Source organism: Eubalaena glacialis, chromosome 1 (genome assembly GCF_028564815.1).
Source record: "Eubalaena glacialis isolate mEubGla1 chromosome 1, mEubGla1.1.hap2.+ XY, whole genome shotgun sequence".
Lineage (NCBI taxonomy): Eukaryota > Metazoa > Chordata > Mammalia > Artiodactyla > Balaenidae > Eubalaena > Eubalaena glacialis.
This window is the reverse complement of record NC_083716.1, coordinates 202227055-202241231: the sequence shown is the minus strand read 5'-3', so window position 1 is coordinate 202241231 and position 14177 is coordinate 202227055. Positions and strand designations below refer to the sequence as shown.

Here is a 14177-nt window from a genome sequence, read left to right as displayed (position 1 = left end):
AACCAAGAGGAACTTTTGCAGGTAGTCTTCATGATCCAGGTTACATCACTTGGATGCATTTAGATTGTAGCAGAATATCCTGATGTATACCAAGTGACCTTGTTCGCATCCTCAGCTTGCCTTCTCCCAAGCACACAGGAATTGTAAAGCAAGGTCCCAGTGTATTCTGTCTCTGCTTTTGAAAAATTGTTATTTCCAAGATTTAATTTCAAGAATATTGGATCAGTCTATTTTAATGATCTTCTCTATTCACTATTAAAGTCCTTTTATATTTTTTCATTTAATTTATAATAGTGGGGAAATATGGGACAAATTTTCAGAATAGCTATTTATTGTGATTGAATGGAGTACAAATCATATGAAAGAAAGGAGCCAGGAACAAGCTGAAATGTGACCTGACCAAGAATGAGCACTTATCTACTGGCCAAGGAGTTGGGGCCTCTATAGGGTGTGGGTCCGCTAATCATTATAGAGGCCACATGATCAGAACTGAGCATTAGAAACAGTAATCTGGCCACAGAAAACCAGAGACAGAAAACATAAAGAAAAAAATGTATATATGACTAAATAAAAATTTTAAACTTTTATATAATAAAACAAAACAACAAAAAAGAAAAAAACAAAAACCTTAACATAAAATTGAAAGGGGAGCAACTTGGAAATTTTTCTGCAATATATGTATAAGCAAGGAGTTAACATATTTAATATATAAGAGCTCATAAAAATCAATAAGAAAAAGTCTGATGGTCTACTAGAAAATATGGGCAAATGCAGATCACAAGAGAGAGAATACAATATCCATTAAACTTATGAAAAGATATTCAGTATTACTAGTCATTAGAGAAATGCAAACTAATACTTTTATAATACTAATACATTAATATTTGCCTTTAAAATTGGCAAGTATCAAAAAGACTAGCAATGCCCAGTGTAATCAATGAAAAATTAAAATGCAATAAGTAAATATGATCCAGTTTTATAATTTCAAAAAGTATGTGTCTATGTATGTGCATAGAAAGAGAAAAATATCTGGAATCTACATCAGTATCCTAGCAACAGTTATCACTCCAGCGAGGCAAAATTATGATTTGGGATTTTAGTTTCTTTTCAATATATTTGTTTTAATCTTCTTATTGTGATGCCATAAGCATGTGTTATTTTTATATCCAAAAGAAAAAAAAGGCTATTTTCATTTTTATAAAAAAAAAATTTCAGATATAGTGGACCTAGGGAGGGGACAAGTAGAAGATAACTGGAAGTCAATGAAATGGGTCTGGATAAGAGGTAATGAGGACAGGGGGATGGGGACAGCCAACGGAGGGAGAGGCTTTGCAGAAAGGAAATCTCTGGGATTTCGTTGGACAAGAGATGGAGGAGATAAAGATGAGTATAAGAATTGAAATCTGGCTAAAGAGGTAGTACAGCATAGTGATTCAATGTCCAGTTCTGGGTCTAGACTGCCTAGATTCTCGTCCTACCTTGACTTTTAGTAATTATGTAATCATAAACAACTTCTCTGTGTGTCTGTTTGTTTATCTGTAAAATTAGGGAAACAGTAGTATCTTCCTCATGGGACTGTTGTGAGGATTAAGCAAGTTATCTCACATAAATTACTTAGAACAATGCCTGCCACATAGTGAGTACTCCATAAATGATTATTGTTGTTAAAAGGGATATCAGGAGAAAGAGTAGGCTTAGAAGGTAAAACCAGTGAGTTTAGTTCTTGAGAAGCTGATTTTGAGCCTTTGATACAGCCAGTCTGAGAAAACCAATAGTGCGAAATGTGATTCTCTAGCATGGGAGAGCAGTAGAGAATAGAAGAAAACACCTAGGTTGTCTCACTCACATAGAGGTGATTGATAGTTGAAACTGGGAGAAGAGGATGATGAGATCACCCATGGAGAAAGTACATCATAGCCTGAGTAGAGAAGGGGATGTAGGACTCCAGTAACCCTTTACTCTTAGGATCAGGAGGAGGAGGAAGAGCCAGAGAAACGGATGAAAAAAGAAGAGTTAGGGAAGATAGGAAGGAAATGAAGGGGATGGAGTGTCTTCATGAAGGTAGAAAGCAGGCAGAAATGAAAAAGTAAACTAGCTGAAGGGAATTTCAGAGTTCTAGATCTTGTAAGGGGACCCCATCCAAGGTCCTACGTGGAGGTAAGATGAAGGTCTTTAGGAGCAACAAAGAAACCAAGGTGGTGAAAGAGCCAACATGTGGGGTTAAAGTCTAAGAGGAGGGTGGTGGAGGACAGGAGGCAAACAGGTGGCTCAACCGTCAATGTCCCCAAGACTTGTGACACTTTTCTTGCCATCCTGATGTCTGAGGGACATCCTGTGGATCCTCCAAAGAAAGGAACATTATTGAAGTTAGATAAAGTATCTCTCTTTACTAGCCTTAATTAATTCACGGGGTTATCTGATGCTCTCCATTTCCTCTGTAAAACATGCCAACTGATGCTTTCAGTGTGCCCGATGCTGAGGTTAGAAGGCCACTTTCTGGCATACCTACCTACTTCTCCCAGGTAACTGACTAGGAGCCAGTTCAGATTGGATAAGAGGCTTCAACTAGGTATGGTGCCTTGGTTTATGGCAGCCTTCTCTTCTCCCCCACAAAATGGACATGGAAAGCATAGCTACTTAATTATAATAGTTAATTTTTTCCTGTAGACTGCTAATCATCAATAGAGTATAAGAAGCACCATTTAAAAAAAGTCTGAAACTTGGGTTTATGTATTATCTAATCCGTGTAAATGGGATTTTGAATCAAATCTAGCCTCTCCCTCAGTCTCCGCATCTACTCTGTCTACATCCTAATTCTCTTGCATCTTTATTAGTTAACTCTGGATGCATGGATCATCTAACATTTCCGTGGAGCCATTCAGTCTGACTGGAGGTTGTTATCTCTCTGCACCACATTGCCCTTGGATTTTGAAAGTGTTTGTAGATTGCAAGACAATTTGTATTTGTTTAGATTTTCCAAAGTTAGAAGAAAATAGCAGATTGAAATGTAGCCAATACCTACTCATGTGTTCACTCTGTTTTCCTCTGTCCTCACAAAACACAAAAAATGATATCTTCATGAGAAATTGCAAGATGATGGAGAGGGGAGGAAAGCTATGTGTCCTGCATGCATTTTACAGTCCCTCATTTTGCTTAGATTGACCATGGCCCTGTCCTTGATTTTGAATATTGTGATATCACAAAGTTTAATTATTATAAAATAATAGAGACACAATACTTAATACAATAATCTGTTGAAAGTTTACTTTTTTTTTGCAAATAGGAAGAGCATGAGGAAATATGAAATAATTTCCCTTCTCCATTAGAGACCACATCGTAATTTTTGTAGCATCTCAAGGCTCTTTTTGGAAGCACTCAGACTAAGCATTAAAGAAGACGGTAAACACGTGGCCATGCTGGATATGACTTAGAAAGATAGATTCAGAAATTACCATTGCCTGCCTAACATTCCGCCTGCCTATGGTCTCACTTTTCTGTGCACGGGCCCTTAGATCACTTAACCCTAAGAGACTGGAACTGAAGCCCATCACACATTTACTGAAGTGGACCAGCTCCCTTCTTTTTATGTACGAGGACCAAGTTATATTCTATAATTGCATTGCAGAGGTTGAAGATGAAACTGGAATAGGCAAGAGTAAGCAGTAATAGCGACATGGCCCTTGGATCTTAGGAGAGGAAGTGAGGAAAGGAGGGGGGTGAATGTCTGAGCCAACCACGTACCATCTCCAGCCTTTAGAAACATTAGAAAAATTAGACTGTATATGCTTTTTGCACACCAGGGTATTAGATTGCTCTTCCATTGAATTAGGAAGCCCTTTGGGGTTTCTGACTATATTTATTTTATAGAGACTTTATTGCCCTCCACCAGGGCCACTGAGCTTTGTGGCGCCAGGGGGCACTGTGCCACAGAGAACACAGTGCCTTCAGCTTCCTGGCGAGTAACTATGTATTTAAGTTTAGAGAAGGTTTATGGGAGGAGGAGGAAAGAAGGCATTAGAAGTGGAAGAAAAGAATGAATGGATTTCTGAGAATGGAAACGCTTCATTAATTCAAGGATTAATCTTCCTTGGATGATGGTGAATTCTGCCCTGAAAGAATACTAATATTTGTCATAAAATATTCTTAGTCCTCATTGGTTTTCTTTCATGACTTACGGCTGAACCATAAGTCAATAGGAGAGCTATTAAGCAAGTTCTCAAGGTAACAAAATTTTCCAAGCCCTAAATCTGCTCTGGGAAAATGCACCTAGAAATTGGAAGGAGACTAGAAATGAAGTTTTTCTAAAAGCAAAGCTTTGAATAAGTGGGAGAATTGATCATTTCTTCTTTGAGCATTCAGGGAATGTTTGGTATCTGAAGTTCTAGGGCCAGCAGCAGCAATGGCAAGTTCCCCGCCACCCGACCCCACCCGCATGTGAAAAATTTCTCAGGCAGATAATGAAACTCAGGAGGATCCTCAGTCTCAACCTGAATATTCTGAGTTCTAACTTGTAAAGGCTAAATAAAAAGTACTAGTCTTTTGACCTTCATTGGTTTTCAATGGCTTTTTGAAATGAGTTCCCTTTACACCTATACCATGTAAACAAAGCTGCCCAAAAATGACTGCTATGGTACCCTTAATGCTTCCTGTCCCCAATTCCCAACCTCCTGCCACCCGTATCCCAGTGAGAAAAAAAAGTCAGCTAAGGTCTGTCTTCAGTGGTATGTGAACTCAGGCAAAGATCTGCAAGGGTAGATCTGAAGCAAGCATCACCACTGACCATATTGCCATCCTTTTCATTTAACCTAACTTTGGTCATCTCTGTTTGTCCCTTTACCAAAAGCACAAGCACTCCAAGGGAGGAAAAGGGTATGGTGTTTGCTGTCCTTGAAATGGGACCAGCTTTGTAAACTATATACTGTAGAAACTGGTGACTTCTGCTCTGGCTCTCTGGCTGCAATTTAGTTAGTGACCACCAGGTTGGTGGTTACTCCTAGCCTTTAAGCTCTTTTCTAGGCATGGAAAAGTGCTTGGTTAAATATTTATAAAGATATTATCTAAACACTGAAATATTTAAGGCTTTCTATATATTTAACTAAATGCTAATAAGTTATGTTTTCATCTTAAATTTAAGAGAAAATACTGGAGCAAAATTTAAAGAAATAGCACCATCTAGGGACAAATGAATGTCAGCTCTGCAATTTCTGTTTTCTCTCTCCTTAAGAGCCTCGGACTGTCATCACTTTTTTGTTGGAGGGAGTGTGTCTTAACTCCTTATTCCTAAGTGGTTCCCAGACTTTTTAGTCTTTTGAATTGTCTGCATTTATCCCAGCTAAGACCCAGGCTCTGGAATCAGAAAGCTTTTAGGAGCTCTTCTCCGTCATATGTCTTATGATTGGTGATGGCATCATATCCTCATTTTCTTGACTAATGCTCCTTTTCCCTAAAGATATAATTTCAGTAAAGCGTCAAGCTTACTTCCATCTTCCTTTCCTTTCTCAATCTTTTCTAATTCAGGTTATAATCATACAAGATTAAGATGGAGAAAAAAATCCTATTTTTTCTATTTTTTTCCCCATCAACCTGAGAACCTTTCACTATACTGATTATTTACTTCACTCAGCATGCAGTTACCACTCTGACTAACTCTTTCCTTGGCACAGATTGTGCGTAGTTCCTTTCTTAAGTCTAAGGAATAGACTTATAGGATATAATAAATATTCTTCTGTTAAACCTTGTGGTTTTATAAGCTATTCCAGTGGCTCCTAAACTTTAGTGTGCTGTGAAAGTTAGAAATGAAATCAATTCTGATTCAGTTTAGGTCTGGGTTAGGGCACAGAATTCACATTTCTAACAAGAATCCTGGGTGATTCAGATGCAGGTAGTCTGTGGTTCACTCTGAGAAATATTTAAGTGATTATTTGTTTTCCATTGTAGAGTTTTTGAAAGAATCATTTTAAAGCACATGTATTTGAATTTCATCACAAAAATGAACTTGTGTTTTTGAAATCTCATATTTTAACCTCAGGCTTAGGAAAACGTTTCTTCTGAGACTTAGAAAAAGAATAGTTACATAAATTTCTTTATTTTCTTTTCTTTTTTAAATAATATCTGAATGAAAGAATACATAATATATTCTCTCAGTTGGGGATACTTTGGGACTAAAATAACAGTAATATTTTCGTTTGGGTATCACTATTTTTAGAAGAAATTCTGTAAATGATTATTTCTTAATCAAATATGTAGGACTTTGGTATTTGGTGTAATGATGACTAATATATAGATTCTGTACATTTTTCATCTTTTGGCTTAATCTGTGAGAGAGAATGCCATCATTTATATCTTGAATAATAAAGAGATGTATAAATTCAGCGCATATTTTCAGATAATCATTAACATGGCAATTTGCATATCTTAATCCTATGATTTCTAATGAGTTAAGTGAAGCAAATGTTTCTCTTTTGGAATAATCGAAAGTGGTGTTTCTCTGTGGAATTAGAATGTAGAGAATGGTGGAGGATTTCAGGTCAATTTTGAGAGTTGCAGTGATTTATAGCAGTTTAGTCATCTTCAGGTCAAACAGGGCCAAACAAGTTAATACATCATTTGTCTTTTTTTCATGTACTATAGACAAAAGGTGAAAAAAACACTGTAATAAACTATACATATACTATCCATTATACTGTATAATGGAAAATAATATGAAAAATAATATATACTATATATGTATAACTGAGTCACTTTGCTATCCACTAGAAACGAACACAACATTGTAAATTAACTATACTTCAATTTTTTTAAAAAGTTGAAAAATAAAACTCCTTGAAGGAAACCTTCACCAGTAGATCACAGGAGATGAAAAAATGTTTTGGATGATTTCCTCAGTTTAAATCAGGGTAGTTTAAAAATTGTCCGTGTAACTAAAAATTTTGCATTTCTTCTCTAGAATAATTTCCACGTCTCGAAGCGTCTTTAAAATGTGATGTTATAGATAAATAACAAGGATCTACTGTACAGCACAGGGAACTATATTCAATATCTTGCAATAACCTATAATGGAAATGAATCTGAAAAAGAATATATATATGTATAATTGAGTCACTTTGCTGAACACCTGAAACTAACACAATATTGTAAATACTTCAATAAAAAAATGTGAAGTTAGGCAATAACTTGTGATATCACATGTAAATACTTCAGTAAAAAAATGTGAAAAAAAAATGTGAAGTTAGGCAATAACTTGCGATATCACACACACTTTATTGAACATTGCTGGCAGTGTCCATAGGAATGTTTCAGATTGATGTCACTGGCCCATTGTTTCTCTCTCTCTCATTTTTTAGAGTAAAGATGGTAAAAGCCCTCTGCACATGACAGCTGTCCACGGAAGGTTCACACGGTCACAAACCCTCATTCAGAATGGTATGTGAGATTCTTCTGCAGTGTCATTACTGGAACAGTTTCCTGGTGTGACTGAGTTTGGTTGTCAGTCATTTGAATGTGAAATATGATGCTCTGTTTTAGAGTTTATTAAGCTTGGATTTATACTGTCCTTTGATGAACTTTGCTAAAAGCTCTTAGACATGTCATCACCAATTCAGCCTAAGAGTGAGGACATAGAGCCACTAAGTTTCACAGTCAATTCCCAGTCAGACAAAGAACATGTGAGTTTTGAAACTGGAAATGATCTACTTATATAGGCTCAAGATCCTGCATTTTTCACTCTGAAACTAATAAAAATAAGTATCAGACATTTTCTAGCAGCAAATCTGAATTATTTTAAAATTTTTGAATTCGCCATAGTTCCATAAGTTAAAACTTGTTAAGCTACTTGGGCAAAGGTAAGAAAAATGAGTGACTCAGAGGAAAAGCAGGTATGTACATGATACAAAGGATCATAAAATCACAGGCTTGATAGAGACCTTGGAAAATCACATAATCTAGTAATTTCCCAGGCTTACAATAAAGGTGTGTTTGAACCATTGGGTTGTCTCTGCAACCAAACTACTAGGGAGTGTCACTTCACAACATGGCTCACGTTACTATTAGAGGGTCATGGCCAGAATCTGTGAGTGGATTGACTTTGACAACACAACTTCTATTATTTTAGCAAATCTTAAAGGCAATTTTAAAAAAACAGGTTTAGTTCAGATTTTATGCTGACATTCCAGGTGAATCCAGCAGTTCCTAAACTATCTTTAGTTGACCCACATTTCTAGTTCTCAAAATTCTGGCATTAGTCAATTTTTTTAGACCTATCTTTTTCTCATCTGTAAGAATACTAACACTTGAATTGTTAGTGGTACTAAGTTATGTCTTAGGCACATTTGACATTTGGATGGAAGACCAGCCAGGGAAATTATGCTGAGGAAGCAAAATATCTGCAGCAAAGCACAGGAAATTTATAAGCATTTCAGTGAAACTATAGAAGAAAAGAAATCCCAGGGGCTTCCCTGGTGGCGCAGTGGTTGGGAGTCTGCCTGCCAATGCAGGGGACACGGGTTCGAGCCCTGGTCTGGGAGGATCCCACATGCCGCGGAGCAACTAGGCCCGTGAGCCACAATTACTGAGCCTGCGCATCTGGAGCCTGTGCTCCGCAACAAGAGAGGCCGCGATGATGAGAGGCCCACGCACCGTGATGAAGAGTGGCCCCCACTTGCCGCAACTAGAGGAAGCCCTAGCACAGAAATGAAGACCCAACACAGCCATAAATAAATAAATAAATAAATAAAATTAAAAAAAAAAAAAAAAGGAAATCCCAACAAATTTCCAGTGAGCAAATGCAGGTAAATGAAAGTGAACTGCACAACACCCATTAATTCTAGTTTGAAATATGGGATATGCCTTTGTCATTCACTTTATTGAAAGGCCACTTTAATTGTTTTGTTTTGCTTGAAGTAAACAAGGGGAGGTGGGGAGGGACCCTAGCATCTCTCCTCTGCACGCTTTCCTCATCCCACTGTATTTCTCAACTGTTTTTCAGAAACAGTGTCCACTGCCTTAAAAATAAACAAAACTAGGGAGCTATTTGGTATCCATTTTAAAAAATTTAATGTGAACATAATCACCAGGCCTTAGCTCTGTGGCATTAAAAAGCATTGTTCCCTGTTAGAGCAATTTCAAGCACTAGTGACCAGATCAGAGAAAGAGCAGTTTTTCACCTTGTAAGCACGGCCTTCCTACAGGTCCATCCCTGCGGGCCAGACCTGTGTCATGCTAGTGTGCTTACAACAGTCTTGGGGTTGCTGCTGGCTGCTTTGACCTCTCTAAAAACCATCCCTGTGGACTTGAAGACTTCCATGCCCTCTCTGGACATTCTTGCTGGACTTTTGAGTTGGGATGACCCCTGAAAGAGGCCTTATGTCTTGTCCTCTGTGATCAAGGAGCTTGTCTCAGAGCCTATCTCATTCTTGGCTGGCCTGGCATCTTGGTTGTGGGTTGAGTGGGATCCTGGGTCCTATAATGCTGAGGATATAGCGGCTATAATACATAACTTATATACAATGATAAAGCTAACATTGGTTGAGTGTTCTTCACGTTGTGCCAGGCACTTGGCTAAGCATGCCACATAAATCCTTCCAACCACCCCATGAGAAAGAGGTACTATTATTATCTCCATTTCAAAGATAGGGAAACTGAGGCAGAGAGGTTGTCACTTCTGCTGGGATACATGGCACGTATGTTGAGGAACAGAGATTAGAACCCAGGAAGTCTAACACTGGAGACTGAACTCTCAACCAGTCTTCTCTGTATGAACAATGACAGGTTAAAATGTTTTTTAACTTGAATTCTATTTACTCTAAGAGTCGCTTGCATTTGGCAGAGAGTTATTTATCCCTGTAAAAGGATGATTTGGCATTCTCTTCTCAGCTGACAGTTCTTTGCATTCATTGCAGATGTGAGAACTGCGAGTTCTTCCATTCGACTTTTTAAAAAAAATGCCCTTAGGGACAAGAATAGGAAGCTCTTTTCTTTCCTCCTGTTTGTTGGTTTCTTTCTGGGAAAAGCCCAGAGGCTCACACCCCCAGGGCCTGGTGTCTGTCCTCCAGAGTGGGTAACCACATGACAGGACCTGGAATGCCTGTCCCCCATGGGGACATTACTTGGCTCTTAAGACCTGCTGAGGGACATTCTTGATGTTTATTTATTTGTTTTGTTAAATGGCTCTGATGTTGGACTTTGTGCAGCATTTCTCTGCTTCTCTGACTGCTCTCTAGTCAGGGTTATTAATTCTTTATAATAACTTTTTTTTTCCAGAAGCATTCAGCTTTGGTAAGGTGATCATTTAAGGAAAAACCCAAAAGACTCTTTTCTTCTTTAAGTTAATAAGCAAAGTCTACCTCTGCGATTCAATCACGTTGTTTGTTGTCTGAAGCTGTGTTGTCAGAGCCAGAGAGGGAAAGAAGTAAACGAAGACACAATCTGATATCAGAAGGCATTTGATCTGGCCTTTTGCACAGGCAGCTGCCTCAGATGCTGTCCAGCAGGTTACAAAAGTTCAAAATGATGTTTTTTTCCACAGAAGCTTTAAAAATAAAAGTTTGAAAAGGAAGAGTGAAGTGATAGGTTAGGATGATTCATTGTGAGGTTTTTGACCTTTGGGCTCACAGACTTTCTGAGGCAACTTAATAAGATAACTATTCTTGTTTGTGCAATGAAAAACTAATTTCAGATGAATGCCTAGATAATGCTGCATAAATCATCCCTTCTGACGTGCTCTGCGTATGTCTAAACTCATGGATATTTATTTTCCTCACTAATAATCCGTGATCGATAACCAACATTTAACTTGCAACCTTCAAATGAATAGTAAAGATATTTAATTTGCTAAAAAAAAAGATAACTAATAAGGACCTGCTGTATAGCACAGGGAACTCTACTCAATACTCTGTAATGGCTTATATGAGAAAAGAATCTAAAAAAGAGTGGGTATATGTATATGTAGAACTGATTCATTTTGCTGTACACCTGAAACTAACACAATATAGTAAATCAACTATACTCCAATAAAATTTTTTTAAAAGATTTAATTTGCATTCCAAGCAAATGAAAATGGAAAGGCTTGGGGAGTGACTATAAGATAGAAATTCATTCATCTAGAGGTCCTACTTTAATATAAAACATATTTCTGAATAACAAATAACAAATAGTCTCTTTTATTTTTCTACTAAGTTATGATGTTTTCCAGAAGTGTATTTTAAATGAAAATTAAAAGTAATTACCCATATTTTTACAGTCTTAAATTGACTTATGAAATGACAGTAACAACAAGAAACTTTATCAACTCAGACCCTCTATTCCATCCTTTCCAGTATTTTTCCCTCTTCTCTTTTCCTATCCAATTTTTGGCATATTTGAGGCTGGTAAACGTGGAGCCCCTACTCTTGGCTGGGAAGGACATGAGCAATGTAGTGTTTGTCCAGGACAAAGACTTCTTTGAAGTCTGGGGATCTGCCTCCCACATTTCCCCGGATCAGCTCCATGGGTGGACCTCTCAGGCTGACCACTGTGGGCAGCTCTCACATGGATACATGTACCCTGGATTGCTCTGAGGTATCCATGGAGACCAGGTGGCTGCCTGTCCCCAAGGCATAAAAATGATCTAAATTGGATACTTCTACATTTAGATTACTGTGAACTATTTCTTGAGTCCCTAGAAGTTTTCCATAACTAATTTTATTTTAATTTTTCTTGATTATAAAATTAGTACATGCTCACTGTAGAATAAAATTACTTTATTGGGGCTTCTCTGGTGGCGCAGTGGTTGAGAATCTGCCTGCTAATGCAGGGGACACGGGTTCGAGCCCTGGTCTGGGAAGATCCCACATGCCGCGGAGCAACTAGGCCCGTGAGCCACAACTACTGAGCCTGCGCATCTGGAGCCTGTGCTCCGCAACAAGAGAGGCCGCGATAGTGAGAGGCCCGCGCACCGTGATGAAGAGTGGCCCCCACTTGCCGCAACTAGAGAAAGCCCTCGCACAGAAACGAAGACCCAACACAGCTAAAAATAAATAAATAAATAAATAAATAAATAAATAAATAAATAAATGAAATTCTTAAAAAAAATATTAAAGAGATTCCTCCATGACCCCCATCAATGTGTCTCCCTAACCCCATCCCAAGAATTTCTATTGACAGTTTGGTGAAACTTCCAGATTTTTCTATGTATTTAAGAATGTATAGATAAAGATACATAACTATTACTTTTACAGAAATGATTGTAGGCCATTTATTTGAACAACTGATTTTAAAAATCACTACTGTGCCACAGACACAAAGATATGAGGAAAGATCAACATTTGTATTCAAGTTGCCATTTATATTTCTCTGTCACAAAGTTAAAAAGGCATTACCTTTTTGTAAACAGCTATTAAGTTGCAAACTCCAAATGTGCAAATTTATTGGCAGCAGCTAACTCTACATGCCAAAGTCTTGGCTGCAGAGTGCAGCATCTTAAATCCTGTGTAAACATATGTACTAATTGGAGTTTTTTGTTTTTTTTTTTTAACATCTTCCTCTTCTACAAAGCTCACACATATTTGTAATTATTTCACTTTTTAGGAGAGATTCTCGTTCATTAACTCTGTTGTACCAGTACACCTGGCTAGAAAATATATTGTTTGTTGGAAATAAATCTTAGGAAGTTGGTGGTCATAGTTAGGATTCATTAGAATGAAGGACCATACAGATATTATCGTGAAGATTTTATAATGGTCATATTATAAGAAATAGTGTCTTGGCCTGGAAGTTAATGCTCTTTCCTCAGATCTGAAAAGACTCTCAATGGCTTCCTTTTGGTGCTCAAGTATACCTCTGATGGGTGTGCAAATGGGCACTTTGCCTTTCTCAAAAGGCAATTTGCCTTTCTCAAAAGCAATTTGCCAGTGTCCATCAAGAGCCTTAAAAACATTCATACTTGTGATCTAGTAGTTCTACTTGTAAAAATATTGCTGAAGGAGATCATCTGAAATGTGGATAAAGATTATGTATAATTATGTTCATTTCTGTGTTTTTCCTAATGGCAAAATTTGGGCATAGCCTAAATGCCTAGTAATTGGGGACTTGTTGAGTGAATTCTCTAAATACTGATATCATGTAGTCATTTACAGTTGCATTAATGAAACTAATTAATGACATGGGAAGTGTTTGTGATGTAATATTAAGGGGGAGATTGGGATACAAAACTCTTTCTACCCTATGATCTCAACCATGGGAAATGTCTTCACACACAAATGCATACACGCATACAAACAACTGGAACAAAATATCCAGAGTATTAATACTGATTATCTCGGATAATCAGTGAAGTTATAGATGACTTCTCTTTTCTTCTTTGTATTTTACTGCATCTTCTAAATTTTCTACAGTGAGAAAATTACTTTCTCAGTAATAAATACTATTTAAAGTAAATGCTTAATATCTTTTTAGATTGATCTAAGCCATTTATATAATATTTACATTTCTCAGGATTTTGTATTTCTTATTCTGGAATATATAAATGTGTATGTGTAGTTTAGATATACAAACTAAACATTATAGTATTAGTATCTTAAAATTATGTATTTTAGTTTTAAAATATCAGCTTACTTTAGTTCAATATAATTGATGATGAAAGTAAAGCTTAAGATTTGACCTATTGTAAAATACCTGCTACCTAAGAGCATGAGCTGACAATTCAGTAACTTACTGCTTTCCATAATGATGCAGAGATTTGTTTATGAGCAGGATAGTCAGGAAATAAAACCTTAGAATAATTTCGGTGCCCCAATATCCTAGGTGCTTTCTTTAAAGGAATGTAGTTTTTATTTATTTATTTATTTGTGGCTGTGTTGGGTCTTTGTTTCTGTGCGAGGGCTTTCTCTAGTTGTGGCAAGCGGGGGCCACTCTTCATCGCGGTGCGGGGGCCTCTCACTGTCGCGGCCTCTCTTGTTGCGGAGCACAGGCTCCAGACGCGCAGGCTCAGTAATTGTGGCTCACGGGCCTAGTTGCTCCGCGGCATGTGGGATCTTCCCAGACCAGGGCTCGAACCCGTGTCCCCTGCATTGGCAGGCAGATTCTCAACCACTGCGCCACCAGGGAAGGCCCTAGGTGCTTAGGCAGATTCTCAACCACTGCGCCACCAGGGAAGGCCCTAGGTGCTTTCTTTTATTAAAAGCATAAGTGCGTGTGGGCTTACA

The 14177-nt window shown here is 37.7% G+C and overlaps 1 protein-coding gene across 4 annotated transcripts in view; it reads left to right on the top strand.

Moving 5' to 3' along the window:
• ANKRD44 (ankyrin repeat domain 44) overlaps positions 1-14177 on the top strand; it is a 315633-nt gene that overhangs the window by 194369 nt on the left and 107087 nt on the right. For all 4 annotated transcript variants that reach the window (XM_061203690.1, XM_061203687.1, XM_061203694.1 and 1 more), the window contains one exon: positions 7344-7422. In XM_061203690.1, coding sequence (XP_061059673.1) covers positions 7344-7422 — 79 coding nt within the window. The remainder of the gene's footprint in view (positions 1-7343; positions 7423-14177) is intronic.